Source organism: Primulina tabacum, chromosome 8, assembly GCF_025594145.1.
Source record: "Primulina tabacum isolate GXHZ01 chromosome 8, ASM2559414v2, whole genome shotgun sequence".
Classification (NCBI taxonomy): Eukaryota; Viridiplantae; Streptophyta; class Magnoliopsida; order Lamiales; family Gesneriaceae; genus Primulina; species Primulina tabacum.
This window is the reverse complement of record NC_134557.1, coordinates 19830431-19847240: the sequence shown is the minus strand read 5'-3', so window position 1 is coordinate 19847240 and position 16810 is coordinate 19830431. Positions and strand designations below refer to the sequence as shown.

General features: G+C 33.8%; 1 protein-coding gene and 1 long non-coding RNA gene across 3 annotated transcripts; one reads left to right on the top strand and one right to left on the bottom strand.

Moving 5' to 3' along the window:
- Window positions 1-1139: 1139 nt before the first annotated feature.
- Window positions 1140-8613, top strand: LOC142553869 (glutathione reductase, chloroplastic-like). 2 transcript variants are annotated; one of them, XM_075664388.1, is made up of 11 exons: window positions 1140-1605; window positions 2205-2430; window positions 2531-2809; window positions 2902-3078; window positions 3286-3339; window positions 3434-3582; window positions 3746-3809; window positions 3876-4046; window positions 4148-4282; window positions 7955-8043; window positions 8352-8613. In XM_075664388.1, exons 1-10 carry the CDS (start codon window positions 1238-1240, stop codon window positions 7994-7996), a joined length of 1665 nt encoding a protein of 554 aa, XP_075520503.1. In that variant the 5' UTR covers window positions 1140-1237; the 3' UTR covers window positions 7997-8043; window positions 8352-8613. The 2 variants fall into 2 exon arrangements, with proteins under 2 accessions (XP_075520503.1, XP_075520504.1); XM_075664389.1 differs by having other exon boundaries at window positions 8345-8613.
- On the bottom strand, window positions 6277-8506 carry LOC142553870 (uncharacterized). The gene is made up of 3 exons (XR_012822024.1): window positions 8370-8506; window positions 7659-7713; window positions 6277-7163 (listed from the first exon to the last, which is right to left on the bottom strand). It is a non-coding gene; the product is annotated as an uncharacterized LOC142553870 (long non-coding RNA).
- Window positions 8614-16810: the final 8197 nt, after the last annotated feature.

Genomic DNA, 16810 nt, shown 5'->3' with positions numbered 1-16810 from the left:
TCTTATATCTATTGCAATAATTTTATTAAAAAATTCATAATTCTAATTTAATAAATTTTTTCGAAGTTTAAATTAGAAGTCATAAAATAAAGAAATAAAATGTAATTTTTAATTAACAAAGAAAATAAATCGTTTTATCAATTATATCATAAATATTCTTTATAAATTATAGTTCAAAATCTTAATTTTTTTTTTCATACTTGTTGGGAGAATATTCAACTATTAAAAATTAAGTGACGTTATTTATTTGGATCGTCTTTTATTATATTGAATATTATATTCATTTATATAAATCATTAATTAAAAATCACAAAACCAATTATAGAATTCAAATTTTCATATGATATTAAAATAAAAAAATTACTAAATGAGCAATCAATCAAAAAATAAAAAATATGAAAAGGAAAAATAAAATGTATATAGAGATATATTTTTAAAATTAGAGAGAATGATATAAATAGATAAGATGATAGAAGAGAATTGATGCAAAGTGAGAGAGAAAAAGAAAAATATCATTCATATAAGTCAAGGAGTCTTAAAAATTCATCCAAATCTTTGGTTTAACAAAAAAACAATTTTTGACAATTTATAGTTGACTCTCAAGATTTAATATTTGTATTTTAACGAATTTTATGAAGTTGTTAAAAGTTTATTGAAAATTTGAATACATTTAGATTTTTGAATAGGTCTCTTGTGAGACGGTCTCGCGAATCTTTATCTGTGAGACGGGTCAACCCTATCGATATTCACAATAAAAAGTAATACTCTTAGCATAAGAAATAATATTTTTCATGGATGACCTAAATAAGAGATCCGTCTAACAAAATACAACCCGTGAGACCGTCTCACACAAGTTTTTGCCTAGATTTTTATATAGAGTTTTTAAAAGTCAATGTTTAATGCCACTTGATTTTTAAAAACTCTATAAAAATAAATTTTTAATACCACTAAACTTCTACAAAATATTCAAAAATATTAATTAATTCAATGCATGTAAACTTTTAAAATAATTAAAAATAAAAAAAATTTCTTATTGGAATACACTCAAAATAAATAACAATTGTTAAATATTGTGAGAAAGAAAAGGAAGATTACAGAAGCAACACCGAGAAGGCATGTGGCAGCTATATTAAATGGTACATAGTCGGGGAATCAAACTTCAACTGGCAACTCTCCCGTCCAGAGGTATATATATATATATTGATTGCTTGGATAACTCGTCGGAAGCACAAATTCCATGGCGGCGACGTCTCTCAGTACGCCTCGTCTCGGCTCCTCCCTCTCTTCTCCGGCGCTGCAAACTCTTCGCACCTACAGATTTGCGATTCCTTTCCTTTCCTTCCCTCGCTCCCATAAACAAGTCACTTCCAGAAACTTCCACGCACTCTCTCCTCTGAATCGCCGATTCTCGACAGCGATTCGCTCGGAGTCCACAAACGGAGCTGAGCCGCCTCGGAAGTACGACTTCGACCTTTTTACTATCGGTGCTGGCAGCGGCGGCGTCAGAGCTTCTCGATTTGCCGCTAATTTTGGGGCTTCAGTTGCTATCTGCGAGCTGCCTTTCGCTACCATTTCTTCCGACACCGCTGGCGGCTTCGGCGGCACGTATGTTTACTTCTGCGTTTTTTGCTTTCATTTTTCCCTGATGATTCTTTGATGCCATGCTTGGATGTCGAATTCCTGTGTTAAAAAAGGCTAAAGAAAAACACAGGGGGGCAAGATTGAACTATATATTATTATGCTTATACAAAATATTTGTTTTGCGTGCTATTCAGTCTCTCCTTGTGATATTGGTCGTATTTAGTGGGTCTTTAAGCTTTTTGTTTTGGCGAGAAATGAAAATGCAAATGTCATGTTCTGAATATTATTAGGTATTATTACTCAACTTAACTATGAATTTCTGTGCTCAACTAAACCATGATTATGTTAAGTTCTATCTTCGTTGTTGAATGACATCTGACACATTCTGCAGAGCCAGGTTCGGATCAAAGTGTGTGTTTTATTCAATATTCTTCAATTCTTTCTGTATTTCATGTGTTGTTTCATTTTTTTCAAACATCTCTAGACAAAATCATGCTTTTTGTAGCAAATGAAAATGAAAGAGGTTTTTGATCTCAAAATTGATGCATTTGGCATTTCATGAGAGCAACTAGCTTGGGAGATTCTCTCAATTATATATCTAATAAAATATGAATCCTGTGAAGGTGCGTGCTGCGCGGATGTGTACCAAAAAAACTCCTTGTATATGCATCCAAATTTTCTCATGAATTTGAAGAGAGTGGTGGATTTGGATGGAATTATGAAGCAGAACCTAAGCATGATTGGAGTACCTTAATAGCTAATAAGAATGCCGAATTGCTGCGCCTTACTGGTATTTACAAAAATATACTGCAAAATGCTGGTGTCAAGCTGATTGAAGGTCGTGGCAAGGTATCATTCAGTTTACGTTGTCTTTTCTCTTGCTAATTCATAGATTTTGTAGCACTGAATTTGTGTTAGTATATGAGGATATTCTTGACTTTAAATGCAGATTGTGGACCCACATACAGTGGATGTGGGTGGAAAACTTTTCTCAGCAAAAAACATTCTTATTTCTGTTGGTGGGCGTCCTGTCATTCCTGATATTCCTGGGAGCGAATATGCGATAGACTCCGATGCAGCCCTAGATTTACCTTCAAAACCTACAAAAATTGCTATCGTTGGAGGAGGTTATATTGCAGTCGAGTTCGCTGGAATCTTCAATGGATTGAAAAGTGATGTGCATGTGTTTTTGAGGCAGAAGAAGGTGTTGAGAGGTTTTGATGAAGAGGTCAGAATCTAAGAAACCTCATCCATTAGCTTATGTGATACTTTATTAATTTTTTTGTCCGTAAAATGGAAGGAAATGTTCTTTAATTGTAGATCAGAGACATTGTTGGGGAACAAATGGCATTGAGGGGAGTTAAGTTCTATCCTGAGGAGACGGGACAATCCATTGTCAAGTCATCGGATGGTTCATTATCTTTGAAAACTAACAAAGGAACAGTTGATGGCTTTTCTCATGTCATGTTTGCAACAGGACGCAAACCCAATACAAAGGTGAATATTTTGGGCTGCGTTAACTGATTCATGATTTATAGGTGATACGGGTAAGTTTTAAGACCATGTTTTTGTTGTAAAGTGCGCGTATTGTTTTGTGTTGCTTTTAGTCTGGTTTAGATGTTAGTTTCCTCATTCAGCAAGAAGTTCCCTGCTTGTGCCACAAATGTTGGTTCTTTTGTTATTAATGCTTCGTATTAATGGCAGAATTTGGGTTTGGAAACAGTAGGAGTGAAATTGTCCAAGAAAGGAGCCATAGAGGTATGCTCTTTTGTATCCCCTCCTTACCAAAGATCTATTTTAATGGGAATCTGTATCTGAACACAATTGTTGTCGTTTTAATTTGTTTGTTTAGGTTGATGAATACTCTCAGACTTCTGTTCCATCAATATGGGCAGTTGGAGATGTTACTGACAGAATAAATTTGACCCCAGTGGCCTTGATGGAAGGAGGAGCGTTGGCAAAAACGCTTTTTGCCAACGAACCAACAAAACCAGATCACAGGTGCAATCTCAATTGCGCTAGAAATTTAGTGTTTCTGAATCTAAGTGAACTACCAAACAGTTAACCTGCAAATGAGCATTTTTTGGTTTGCATGTGTGATGATGGAACTCTTTCTGATGTCATTTTAGCTTTTAATGACCATATATATCCTTGCTTTATTCAGGGAAGTACCGTCTGCTGTTTTTTCTCAGCCACCTATTGGTCAAGTTGGTCTTACAGAAGAGCAGGTGATTGTGAGGAAATTTTTCCTGCAACAAATTGAATGGGAGAGTTTTTAATTGCAAATCTTGCAGGCAACAAAGGAATATGGCGATGTTGATGTTTATACTTCGAACTTTAGGCCTCTGAAGGCTACTATTTCAGGTCTTCCTGACCGAGTTTTCATGAAACTTATAGTATGTGCAAAGACAAATAAAGTTCTTGGTTTGCACATGTGTGGCGAAGATTCGCCAGAGATTGTCCAGGTTGCCACCTTGGCCTATTTTTTGAGTTGTGCAGATTTGTTTTTCTTCCGATATGGTTTATGTGATTTTAAGGTCTTTTATCATTGAATCTGGATTTTCAGGGATTTGCAGTAGCTGTCAAAGCTAGCTTGACAAAAGCAGATTTTGATACCACCGTAGGTATCCACCCTACAGCAGCCGAGGAGCTTGTTACCATGAGGACACCTACACGGAAGATCCGAAGTTCTTCATCGGAGGTAAATCCACTTATCGTACCATAACACTCGGGATTATTAAACTTGATGATTGATGGAATTCATGGCCAATTTCTCTTTAATGCGTGAAGAATGTATTGCGGCCACCTACTTACTATTGGGCATTGACACTAACATTTCTCAATAGCATATTATGCCCTCTGATCGAAGAAACACGTTGTGCCTAACAAGTGCAGTAGATTGTTGAGAAATAAAATTGGATTTGAGTTCAAGTTCTCTCTTATACTTTCACCTATTTACTAATTAGTAGTATTATATTATAACTTATGAACTTAATTATCCAAATCAGACAAAAAATTAAATTAGACAAGTGAATAGTTAAACCAATTAAAAACCAATCAGATATAATGCACTTTTAGAAAAAAATGTGACAAAAAATGAAATTAGACAGGTGAATAGTTAAACCAATGTAAAACCAATAAAATATAATGCACTTTTAGAGAAAGTGTGACAAAGAAAGTAGCTGTTGTGATTTGTGAATGAACTCAAGCAATTATCAACATTTGACCAAGCACATATAATATCTAACTTTGCTATGTCTATCACAGAATTCTAAACAATCACGTCAAAGGATTCTATGTAATCTAAGGCAAAAATTTCTAGGTTAATTATCATCCTTTCTTTGGGACCTGTGAATTTATTTCTAAGAGTTCATATATTTCTATTAGGTTATGGTTAGACAAAAGCGCATTAAGACCCCTGAACTTTTAGCTTTTATCTTAGCCTCATAAAGATACCCGACTGACGATTTTGGTTGGGAATAAATATAACAAGCGGACTAGGTCAAGTTATAGTAAATGGATGATGAGTCCAAGTATCTATCCTATTGAGATTAATAATTAATTACTAGAATTTTTATCACTTAATTTAAACTAGACAAAATAAATAAGAAGATACATGAATTATTAATCTGAACTAGACAATTGCAATTAAAAATGACGGGTTCAATGATCAATGATGGATTTAACTTCGAATAAAGAACTAAGACACACAACAGAGCCACTTCTACTATGTTGACACGTGTTAACATTCAATTAATTATTAAATTCTTGACAATTATGGTGAAATCCCAATTTATTTATTAAACGATTCCTCCAGTTAATAAATGTATTTAGATCTACCAATCCAATTATTCCTAATTGAATTTAATTAGATCTAAATGCATTAAATCTTTGTGGAATTTCAGTTTTCATCTATAACCGCACATTGAAATCGAGTACTATTTGTAATTAGTTTAACCATGCATTGATCGACTTCTTTGTTGCTATAATTAAACAATCATCTTTCGATTTGTGATTAATATACAAACATGTAAATAGGTGATTATATTATTAACAAGAAATATTAAACCAACATCAATCAATAATTAAAATCAAAAGAATAATATATAAAATAAACTAAATATCAAACAAAGTATTGTTTGATCCTATCGTGGTTTTATTCTAAATAAATTTATTTCATAAAATCAAAATAATGCATAAATACAATGTTTGAATTCATAAGAATAAAATTTAGGAAAGAATAAGAAAATCTCAGCGCGGTTGGCGTGATTCTCCTCTTGAAGTTGTTATCCTCCTCTCTCTCAAACTTTAGATTTTTCCTTCCACCAAGTTCGGAGAGAAAGTTGTCTGTTGTCTTCCTCCAAGTTTTGTCTTCTTCTCTCTCTTGTCCTCTATTCACGTGTAGTGCTGTATATGTTCTGTGATCTCTTGTCTGTTATGTCCTTGATGTGTGTGTTCACCTTTTATTTCCTCTCATCTTAATGAGCCAATATCTCAAAAGCCCAAACTTTCTGTCCGTTTTCTTATTTCACGTGAATGACAAGGAATTGTTAAATAAGAGAATTTCATCTTTTAATATTTGATTGTCTTTGAAGTCTTGTACAATCACGTTGGAAAATACTGAAAAACTCTCCATCGATTATTTACTAAAATATTAATATTCTTTGATCTCATCTCAAAAAATAAGTTTTTTCATCTTTTGGTCAAATCTACAAATATAAAATTAATCTAAATAAACATAAATAAGGTATAACAATTCCAGATAAGCACGAATATGATAAAATAAAATCCCTAAAATCTCTAGGACTTATCAATACCAAATTCGATCTCTAGTTGATTTTACAAAGTGTTATTTGATGTTTTAATGTCATAATCAATCTGCAAGCGTACTCAAGATCACAAAACAAATAAATATAAATGATTGGCCAAACAACATTAATTGATTGTTGGATAACAAATTGAGCAAGAAAAGAATTATAATTGAAAAATGTTATCAAATATCCCTTAATAGGATCTTAATCTACTGAAATGCACAAAATGAACAAGAAGTGTAAAGTTCGATAAATGACAATAATATTAGATAAGTAAAATAATTAAGAGAGATTGTAGTGTTGAGGCATTAAGTTTTCCAAAATCTCGCTTGTAATTCTCCCTCTTGAATGCCCGATAAACCTTGAAAATCCTTGCTCCCTAAGTCTAAATGTTGAACCATAAGAATGAATCTATTATTCCTATTCCTACTTTCGTGAAATGTAGGTTTATGGCCTAAAAATTGTAAAGCTGAAGTTGAATCAGATGGTACTCTTTCCTTTTGAATATTGATTTCCAGCAAAATTACCTTCTTGAGTGACACGGACCTGTGGTCCGAACTTTTGGTGTGTAAGCTCATAGGGCATACCTGCAGGGCTGTGCACAGACCTTGCCATGTAGATGTCCTGTGATCCATGGTCTCTCTTTGGTCAAAGTTTCCAACTTTTGGTCATCGCCCTGTACCTTTTGGAGCATCCTTTGGCTCAATTCTGCATGGGACGAATATCTTTTATTTTTCTTTGTAATTTTGCCATTTTTTAACTAAAATCGACCTGCACGTAATGAAAACTTCTTCAAGACACAATATTAGCTTGAAACAAGCGAAGAAGGAATATGACAATAAATTATGAGTATGAAGCGATGACATGAATCTGACTCCTCACACTCCTTGTTACTCGAGTGTTTGAATCTATGTCAAACTAGTTCTTTAGCCGTTGATGGGAAAAATGACCCTTGTTGAATGGTAACAAATCACTTAGAGGATACACAGGACCCTTTTGAATTTTAACAATTGTTGTAAAAGAAGAGTGACAAAATGAAGTTTTAATTGTTAGGGTGCAGTGTGAAATTGGTGGCTCTAAACACTGATATGATTTTTTATTTTAATTTTTTTATTATTTTGGGGTGCATTCACCATCGTGTGTTACATTTACCTCTTTTAAGTGTAAAAATGATGATATCTAATGGAGGCAAGTGCCAAATATATTAAATACATGAGAGTTGAATGCAAAAAAAAAGGCCATTTTTTTCATTGTAGTGAACCGTACTCGTTATCTACATTTGTCACTGTAAAAGAATTCGCCTCAATGTCAACAGATCTCCCTACAAAGTTAAATTCAACATTAGGTCAGCAGCAAGATTATCAGCTCCCATTCTCTCTCGAAAGCTGTTATAACAACTGATTGGATTTTGAATGTCTCTACTTATTTTCTTCCATGTATATAGAATTTTGTATAAACAAGTTGTTAATGAATGCAATAGTACAATCGATATATTCAGCTTATATAATTCTGTTAGTTACATCATGATTTCATCTAAAAGTTGACAATTTATCTACTCTCAGGAAATGGAAGATTCTCAGGCCAAAGCTGCAGCTAAAGTTTGAGGTTATAGATGAAGCAATAAATTTATTGCTGAACTTCAGCTGCTTAGGTATCTCTCTCCAATATTTTTTTAAAATTTTTTATTGGCTTTATTTTATTGAGTTGATTTGTTGGTGCTTTGTGTACATTAATCCAATAACTTATCATTGAGTTTGAAATAAGCCTTGGCATTACCTTGATGTGTTCTTTATTTTATATTTGGTTGGAGTCAACTTCATATTTGCTTCTTTGAAAAAAGTCACAATCTCCAATGTGCATAATTCTCTCATAACCTAAAATTTTATACATGCAATCATCTTGCTATGGTAGCAAATATACATCTAATTTGATTGTAAAATAATCATATGAAGTTCTCAGGTTTTAAACTGCACATACTTGAAGTTTGCAGCACGAGGGGCCTCGATTCTTTTCCTTGAAGGATTCGTCTTCTCTTGTGGAAAGGAGCGTGCGGCCTGCACTTGTTGAGTGTATGTACATGGAAATTAGGTCTTCTGTGGAATTTGTGTTTGGGGATCTGTGTTTATTACAAACCAAGAACTGGATGATAAATTGTATAATTCATCATCTGGTAATTGGGACTAAACTTGGTACAAATATAATATTTACACAATTTCCTACTTGTATTGTTTCTGAAAATCCAACGTTTTCTGCTAATAATTCACGCCTTGAAACAGACTACTCACCATAACATGATAGAGAGATTTTTTTCTGTTCCATTCTAGCAATTGTGTTTGTACTGAAAACAAACAAACAATAATTCAAATTGTTGGGAGAATCTATACATTTTATGAAATTTCCACGGTGGTAATGAATAATGTAATGGTCCAAGATTCAAAATTTCTCGTCCACAAAAGTTTATATCAATCCATGACTAATAAAATCACCCATATCATCATTTTTTTATTTTTGAAATTTTGATCATATCCATATCCAATGGGATTGACAAGATGGTGGACTATATTAATATTTATATTTTTAGACATTGTTCTGTTGACATGATATAATAAATAAATGATATATAATAAAAATAATTATAAGATGAAAAATAAGGATCAATAAAACATTGTGATAAATTGTATAATGTATTGTTTAATTATTTTGTTAATTATATTATTATTAGTAAAATGCTCTCATCATATATATTAATTAGTAATATATTCGTAAAATAATTGCATAAATAATTTTTTTAGAATTAATTTATTGAAAATATTACAAATAAAATTAAAATGTTATATTAATTATTAAATTTTCACTAGTTTCGATTTCCGGAAAAACTAAAATATCGATTATTATTATATAAAATAATTAGAATTTGATCATGACATAAATATGTATTTATTGTGATAATTAAAATAGTAATACAAATTCGAGTATTAAATAATAGTTAGTAACAATTATAATATTACAGTTAAAAATAATATAATAATAATAAAAATATGATCAATAATAATTAAATTCGTTATAATATTAGGCAAATTAAAATTTATATTTAAATATTATTAAATTTGTTGAATTTATAATTATTTTAAAATTTAAGATATTAAAGAAAAATTTAAATTAATCAAACATCATTCCTTCTTCCCCAAAGGATTATATAACCACTAACAAGAGAATAATAATCCATACAATGCGAGTTGGGTGGGGTTGAACGAGCCTATCTCAATCTTAATTATGCACATCAAATACATGATAAGTGAAAGATTAAAAATCAATCATCCAATATCATGCATACCAAACAATGCGTATGGTATTAATTAAACTCTCACTGATATCATGGTGAAACATTTTTTATAAATTCCATAAATATCTCTCTAATTTTCTCTTTTTAAAAAATTCTCTCTTTTTAATTTTTTAATAAAATAATCAAATATACATATTATTTAATAATTATAAAGATTATTTAATAATTAAAACATATATAAATGTTTCTATATATATGTTTTTTAAATTTAATTAAATATATATGATTAAAAAACTATAATAAAAATATTATTTTACATATTACTGTGCGTTGCCGACTAGTCAACAAGTTGTTTAGAAAAATGGTCTATTATACAAGTGTACATGCACGGGTAAAAAATATTATTTTATCGATACACAAATATTATACAAACGCACACATGTACCATGACGACTGGTCTATAATCACTCAAAGAAATGGTTAATTCCAGAAGTTTATGGACACGGTTAAAAAGTAGTCTTTTATCAATCGAAACAGGAAAAAGTACCAAAATTTTATGTTAAATTCTAGGATTACTTGTTTGCTCAAATACTATTTCTGATAAAACTTTACACCGATTACGAAATAGAAATTTGAAAAAGAAATTAAGCGAGTCGTAAATTCGGTTCTCTCTTGATTATTCTCAAACCCAGACACTCGGACAATCAAATCCACACACACTATAAATTATTCTTCCAGAAAAAAAGTAGAATTAATTTTTTTATAATTTTTAAAAATTGATATGAATCACATGATCATGATTTATAAATTCATAAAACAGAAGTTACAAAAATAATTTTCCCCCCAAAATTATGGAGAAATCCATGTAGCTAGGCCTCTTCACTTGAAGTTCTAACTCCATCATGGTATTGGTACCAATGTTCAGTACTGGTTTAGGCCCAAAGGGGTTTTAACAACGATTTTAGTTAAAATCGTTGTCGTGGAGCTTTTTTTACGTAAAAGACAACGGTTTTATAAAACCGTGTCTATTTTTAGAGTCAATGACAACGGTTCTATAAAACTGTTGTCTTTGAGCGTTTATGACAACGGTTTTATGAATTGTTGTTTATTAGCGTGTTTTTTTTGACAATCAACAAGAAAACCGTTGTCGATTAGCATGATTTTTGAACAAACAACAACGTTTTGTGTAAGCTGTTGCCATATTTAAAACCGTCGCTATTTCACAATTGCGACGGTTTGACTTATAACCGTCGCTAAATTTATCGACGGTTTAAAGAAAAACCGTCGCATGTACCGTTGCTAAATATAGCGACTGTCATAAGCCAAACCGTCGCAAAATTTAAATTTTGAAAATACCGCCATAATTAGCGACGGTTTTACCAATAACCGTCGCAAAATTTCTATAAATACCTGCATTTTCGATCCATTTTCTTCCACCCACTTCATAACACTTAAAATTTTTTCTGTCTTACACAATTTTACCACTTCGCACACTTAAAATTTTTATCTGTTATACGATTTTAGTTTTGATTTAGAGTAAATTTTTTCGCTTTAATTTTTGGTAAAGTGTTTCGGAGTGTTAGAGTAGGTACCCGTCGAGCCAAGTGTTGGCCGAGGGTTCATGTTTAAACTCTATGTATGAACAATCTTTATTTTAATAATATTTGAATTTATTATTTTGGCACTTCTTTATCTGTATACACATGCTAGTTGCATAGATAAAGCCCTTGAATATACAAATAGTAGAAAGAATATGAGATGCTCATATGATGAGTATCATGAAACTCATATTTGGAATACTGTATATTCTAAACAGTTCCTAGTCGATTCAGCCCCCGCTAAGAAGGATATAGGCCGCTCGAGTTCGAGACTAGTATATGCGATGTGAGTACCATGCTTCATTGGTAGGGGACATTGTGATGTCCGAGCATGCAGATAGGTGCTCCTTGTAGAGTACACTGAACAACCCTCCATAAAGGACTTTCCAAGTGGTTCTCACTTATCGAGTGGAAACGTGCTAGTTTATGGTTGTACACCATTAGTCCTTATGACCCGGGACAACATTGAGACTCTATGTGCTAGAATTACACTTTGACTTGTTTACCGACTCTCATGGGGTCATCAGGTGGCAAGGTTGGGTGTTCTGTCAAAACATATAGGAGTCGATGCATTGTAGTCGGGGATTCACCGCTTACCTTCGGGTATGGATATCCTATGTGTTCTCATGTATGTGTAGTATGAAATCTCTGATCAGAGTATGGTGGTAATTATGAAAGGGTTTTCATAGATTACACCATCGATGCAACTACGATATGACACATAGTATCGATTCATTGACAATTCTCGATATACCAATGGTTGTCGAATCGGTCGGAATATATGAGTTGAAGGGACCGTACTGTACGCTAACCATAATTGAATGGTTCTTGCAGACACTATCATTTGATACCTAGGGAATCATGTAAGCGATGATACTAGGCGTTTAACATGATTGGTTGGGTACTATCAGACTTGAGTTCTGACATTCTTGTTATCAAGGAGTTGGTAAGTAAGAATGGAGCAGTTGGGGTATGCTCGTATAAGGACATGTTTAGTCCGAATCACATGGAGATGTGAACCCACGGCTAGTTGTATCAATGAACTATTGAGGGCCACACAAGTACTAGCTTTCTAGATCCCGTTGAGAAGTTAAAATAGTTCAATGTGTTGAACGGCTTATAAATGAGTTTATAAGCGTAAGGAAAATAGAAGTATGACTTCTACGAGAGAAATATAACTTTTAATTTATGAATGTGTTACTAAATTAAAAGTTGGCCAAATAAATAATGTATTTGAAAATTGTGATTTTCATAAACATTATTATGGACTAAATTAAATTAATTCAAGTGTTGAATTAATTAAACACTAGTGGAATAATTAAATTAATTCAAGTGTTGAATTAATTAAATAATATTGGGCCTTGTAAAGCCCAATTGGAAATAATTATTTAACTAGTGGGCTTGAGTAAAATCAAGTAAAGTTTAATTGGGCTCAAATATGTTTGAGACAATTAAATTAAAGTTCATGGGCCTTGTAATTGTTACAAGCCCAAATAAGAATGCATGCTTGGGAGGTGAAGAGTTGGAGAATACTTTTTATTAAAAAATTGCATGGCATGCAAAAGTTGGTCTCTATTTTTTCACACACCAAGACAACTCATCCTCTCCCATTCTAACTAGACTTGGCCGAAATTCTTGAAGGATTCTCTCCTCATTTTTCTCTCCATTTTTCTTCTTCAATTGTTGAGGATAGAAAATACTTGTCCTTGAAAAATCTTCTTATTTTTCTAGTACAAAATAAGAAGGGTTCTAGCTTGCAAGTGGTGGGCCTAATTTGAAGCAATGAGAGCTTGTAGAAGGTCATCCCATCAAGAGCCAAGGTGTTTACACCCTAGTTGGAGCCATCATCAATCCATTGTGATTGATAGATAAATTTCATAACACCCTATGAATGTCATATTTCGTGTTTTTGTATTTGCTACACATCCTAGTACATGAGGTGTTCGGTTTTCTTGTTACAAAATAAATTTTGAACTTCCGTTACGCTTTAGAACACCTAAAACCGATCCTCTTTCGGGGAGGTCAAGACGGTATGATACCTTCTCGACTCTCGCAATTATAGGGAAACTGGGAAAGGTCCCTCATGCTTTCAGGTTAGACCCTTATGCACTCCACGTATATCTTTGAATTGGTGTTGATGAACAGTTTGTCTCCGATGGAGTACTCATGTTTCCTTCGTTTAGCATTCGCCCTTTTCTTCATACGCATGCTTTCTCTAATTGTGCTTGTGCCAAGCCCATGTGCTCGCTCCAAGACTTGACCATCTTCATGGCTGCGGGACTTTGTCATTTGCTAAGATATTGTTGTACTTTGGGGATTATTTGGTTGTTTCCACATAACAAGCTCAAATGGTCTCTTCCCCGTGGCTTCGCTTTGTTGTAAATAGTATGCTAATTGTGCCACATCCAAAATTTTTGCCCAATCTCACTGGTTAACACTAACAAAGTGCCTTAAGTAGCATTCCAACAAGCCATTCATCCGCTCGGTTTGACCATCAGTTTGGGATGAAGGCTTGTAGAGAAATGTAGCTCTGACCCAAGAAATTTGAAGTGTTCCATCCACAGCCGACCTATGAAACGAGGATCCCTATCGTTTATGATGTGTCTTGGCAACCCCAAATACTTGACAACATTCTTGAATAACAACCTTGCGGCTTCATCGAGAAGAGTAATCTTTCAGGCATGGAATGAAAGTTCCATACTTAAAAAATTGGTCAATCACCAACATGATTGATCCAAACCCATCAGACTTGCGTAAGGCATTAATGAAATCCATAGGGACGGAATCCCATGGACGCTCCACAACTAACAATGACTCAAGTAAACCAACATGTTGTCTATTCTCCACCTTGTCCTATTGGCAAACCAAGCAATTCTTGACATAGAGTTCCAGTTGGTCTCTCATTTGGGGCCAAAATTAAGAAGACTCCAATAAGGACCTTGTTCATCTTTGCCTAGGATGTCCCGCCCATTTCGTGTCATGAAATTCATGGATTAGGTCTCTTCTCAAGTACCCATACTTTGGCACATAGAGTCGGTGACATTTTCCATATAGAAGACCATCTTCAAGCAAAAATTGTCGAGTCTTCCTTGATCGCCAAGCTTGGACATGAGATCATGTTCTGGTCCTTCCTTGATACGTCTGTAGGTCTTCCGAGGCAATTCTAATGGAAGATAACTTTGATTTTTGATTTAGTGCATCGGCTAGAACATTGGCTTTGCCTGGTCGGTACTCAAACACAAAGTCAAACTCTACCAAGAAGTCCTGCCACCTAGCTTATTTGGGAGTAAACTTCTTTTGACATTGAAAGTAGCTTGTGACAACCTTTTTGGTCTTGATGGATAATCGGTTATTGGAGCCACACCCTTAGACAATATATGATGGATGTCATCTCTTTTTCTTGAACGGTTTATCATCTCTTTCTCTTGTTGAGCTTCCAGCTTTCATAGGCTATGGGGTGCCCTATTGAATCATCACCCCTCCAATAAAAAAATCAAAGCCATCTGTGTGTACCTAGGTTCCTTGCTGAAATCGGGCAAGGCTAGAACGGGTTCCCGGCTGATCGCAACCTTTAAGTCTAAAAGGATATGGCAAATGTAGGGCCCAAAAAATAGTACACGTAAACCCTATACATGATCAAAATAATTTATTAATTAATAATTTATGTAATGCATGCTATGTGTTAAATTATTTTTAAATGTATATATTTTATTTTATGCAAATTAAAATGTTTTTTCGAGTTTTAGTTCTTCATGCGAATATTCAATGCCGAACCGGGAATGGAGACCACAGACGGTTGAGATGTTAAAATTTAATGTCATATTTTTATTAAGCCGAGAAATTAGGTATTTTAAAGGATTTACGAATTTAAGCATTTAAGAGTTAAATTTAATCAAGTGAAATAAAAGTATGTTAAGCATTTTGAATAGCAAAATTCGAAAGTAAGAGATTTAAATCCTTTCACTCGGGATACAATATTTAATAATTAATTTATGTCATAATTAATTAAATTAATTAGTATTTAATTATGGGTAAAATTTAGGGTTTGTAAGACTCTTAAATTGTAAAATTTTAAAAGTTTCAGGGCTTAATCAGTAATTAAAAACTTTGAGTAATTGACCTAAAACCCTAGTTAATATTTTTATTAAATATTAGAGGAGAGTCCTACGCTAGAATCCTCATTCTCACGGCTCTCACAAAACATACACCAAGACCACACACTAAACACACATAGTAAACATACACCAAGACCACACACTAAACACACACACTCACACACAATCTACCGAAACCCAGCCTAGGGTTGGAGGATATTTTCTATTCTTCTTCCAACATAAGCTTTAGCCGATCATCACACTGCATTTTCTGAATATTTTAGTCACTTTTGAAGCAACAAAACGCAGTAAACCGTCTCTGTTCGACTTTTGTTTTTCCCTCGCGTACTTTTTTTATATTTCGTGCGTTTAAAAAGAAAAGGCATGTCTAAACCTTTCTTTGACACATTGATCATGTTATATACTGTATTTTGATACAAATTATGCATTAAAACTTGTTGGTTTGATTATATGAATGCTATAACGTTATTAAAATCATTTTCGATATATATTATGCTATGAACTTCTCCATTTTCTCGAGTTTCGATCGCCGGCTTTGCTGGACCGATCCTAAGGCTTGCTGCTACATATGGTTATATTATAGGATGTGTTTAGGTGTCATTAGGTGGTCCGGGAGGGACCGACAGGCCGCTGGTGTATCAGTAGTTGAAAGAGTCGCACAACGTGCACATGGGGGTGATCTGATCGCAGCTTTGGAGTGCACGGATGTTTGAATTGCTGGACCAGGGTTCATGGCTAGGGTCTAGGCGGGGTCTTAGGGTCACGGAGTAAGCCTGGTATGGGTTGGTTAGGGTCTGGTTGGCTAGCATAAGGGCTGGAGTCGTGATTTCCAAGTTGCACACATGAAGGAGGCTCACGCGACTAGGGTACGACTTGTGTAGTTTAGTGGTTGTGCATGTGTCGTCGGTTGGAAAGGGTCAAACCAAAGTCTTAAGCGGTGTCTATGGGTCGACTCTAGGGCTTGGTTTGGGCTTGGTTCAAGTGAGAATCGATAGGATGTTGTAAAAAATGCACAAGTGCCATGTCACTCTTTGTGGCAGCTTGTGTCTTCATGTTTCGTTGTGCATGGTACGGGGTTCGGACATGGTTCGGGGCTGGTTCAGAGTCTTGGACAGTAGGTTGGGATGTGTTTTACGTATGTGTTGAGTTCCGAGTCAATTGGTAGGTCCTAAGTTGTTCTATTTAATTCAGGAGTCGTATGCGTCCGAATGCACTTTAGGGGTTGTTTTGGGTATTTATTTCTCATTTCCTTCATTTATTATCTGAGTATCATACCCATGGGAATATATGTCATTAAAACTTAACAACTTTCTTTTCGATTGTGGTGAATACAAATCATCATTTATCAGAAATTTTGTACTATTAGATAACAAAAAAAGTGCTTTACCACAACCTTTAATCAAGTCTACAGGACCTGATATT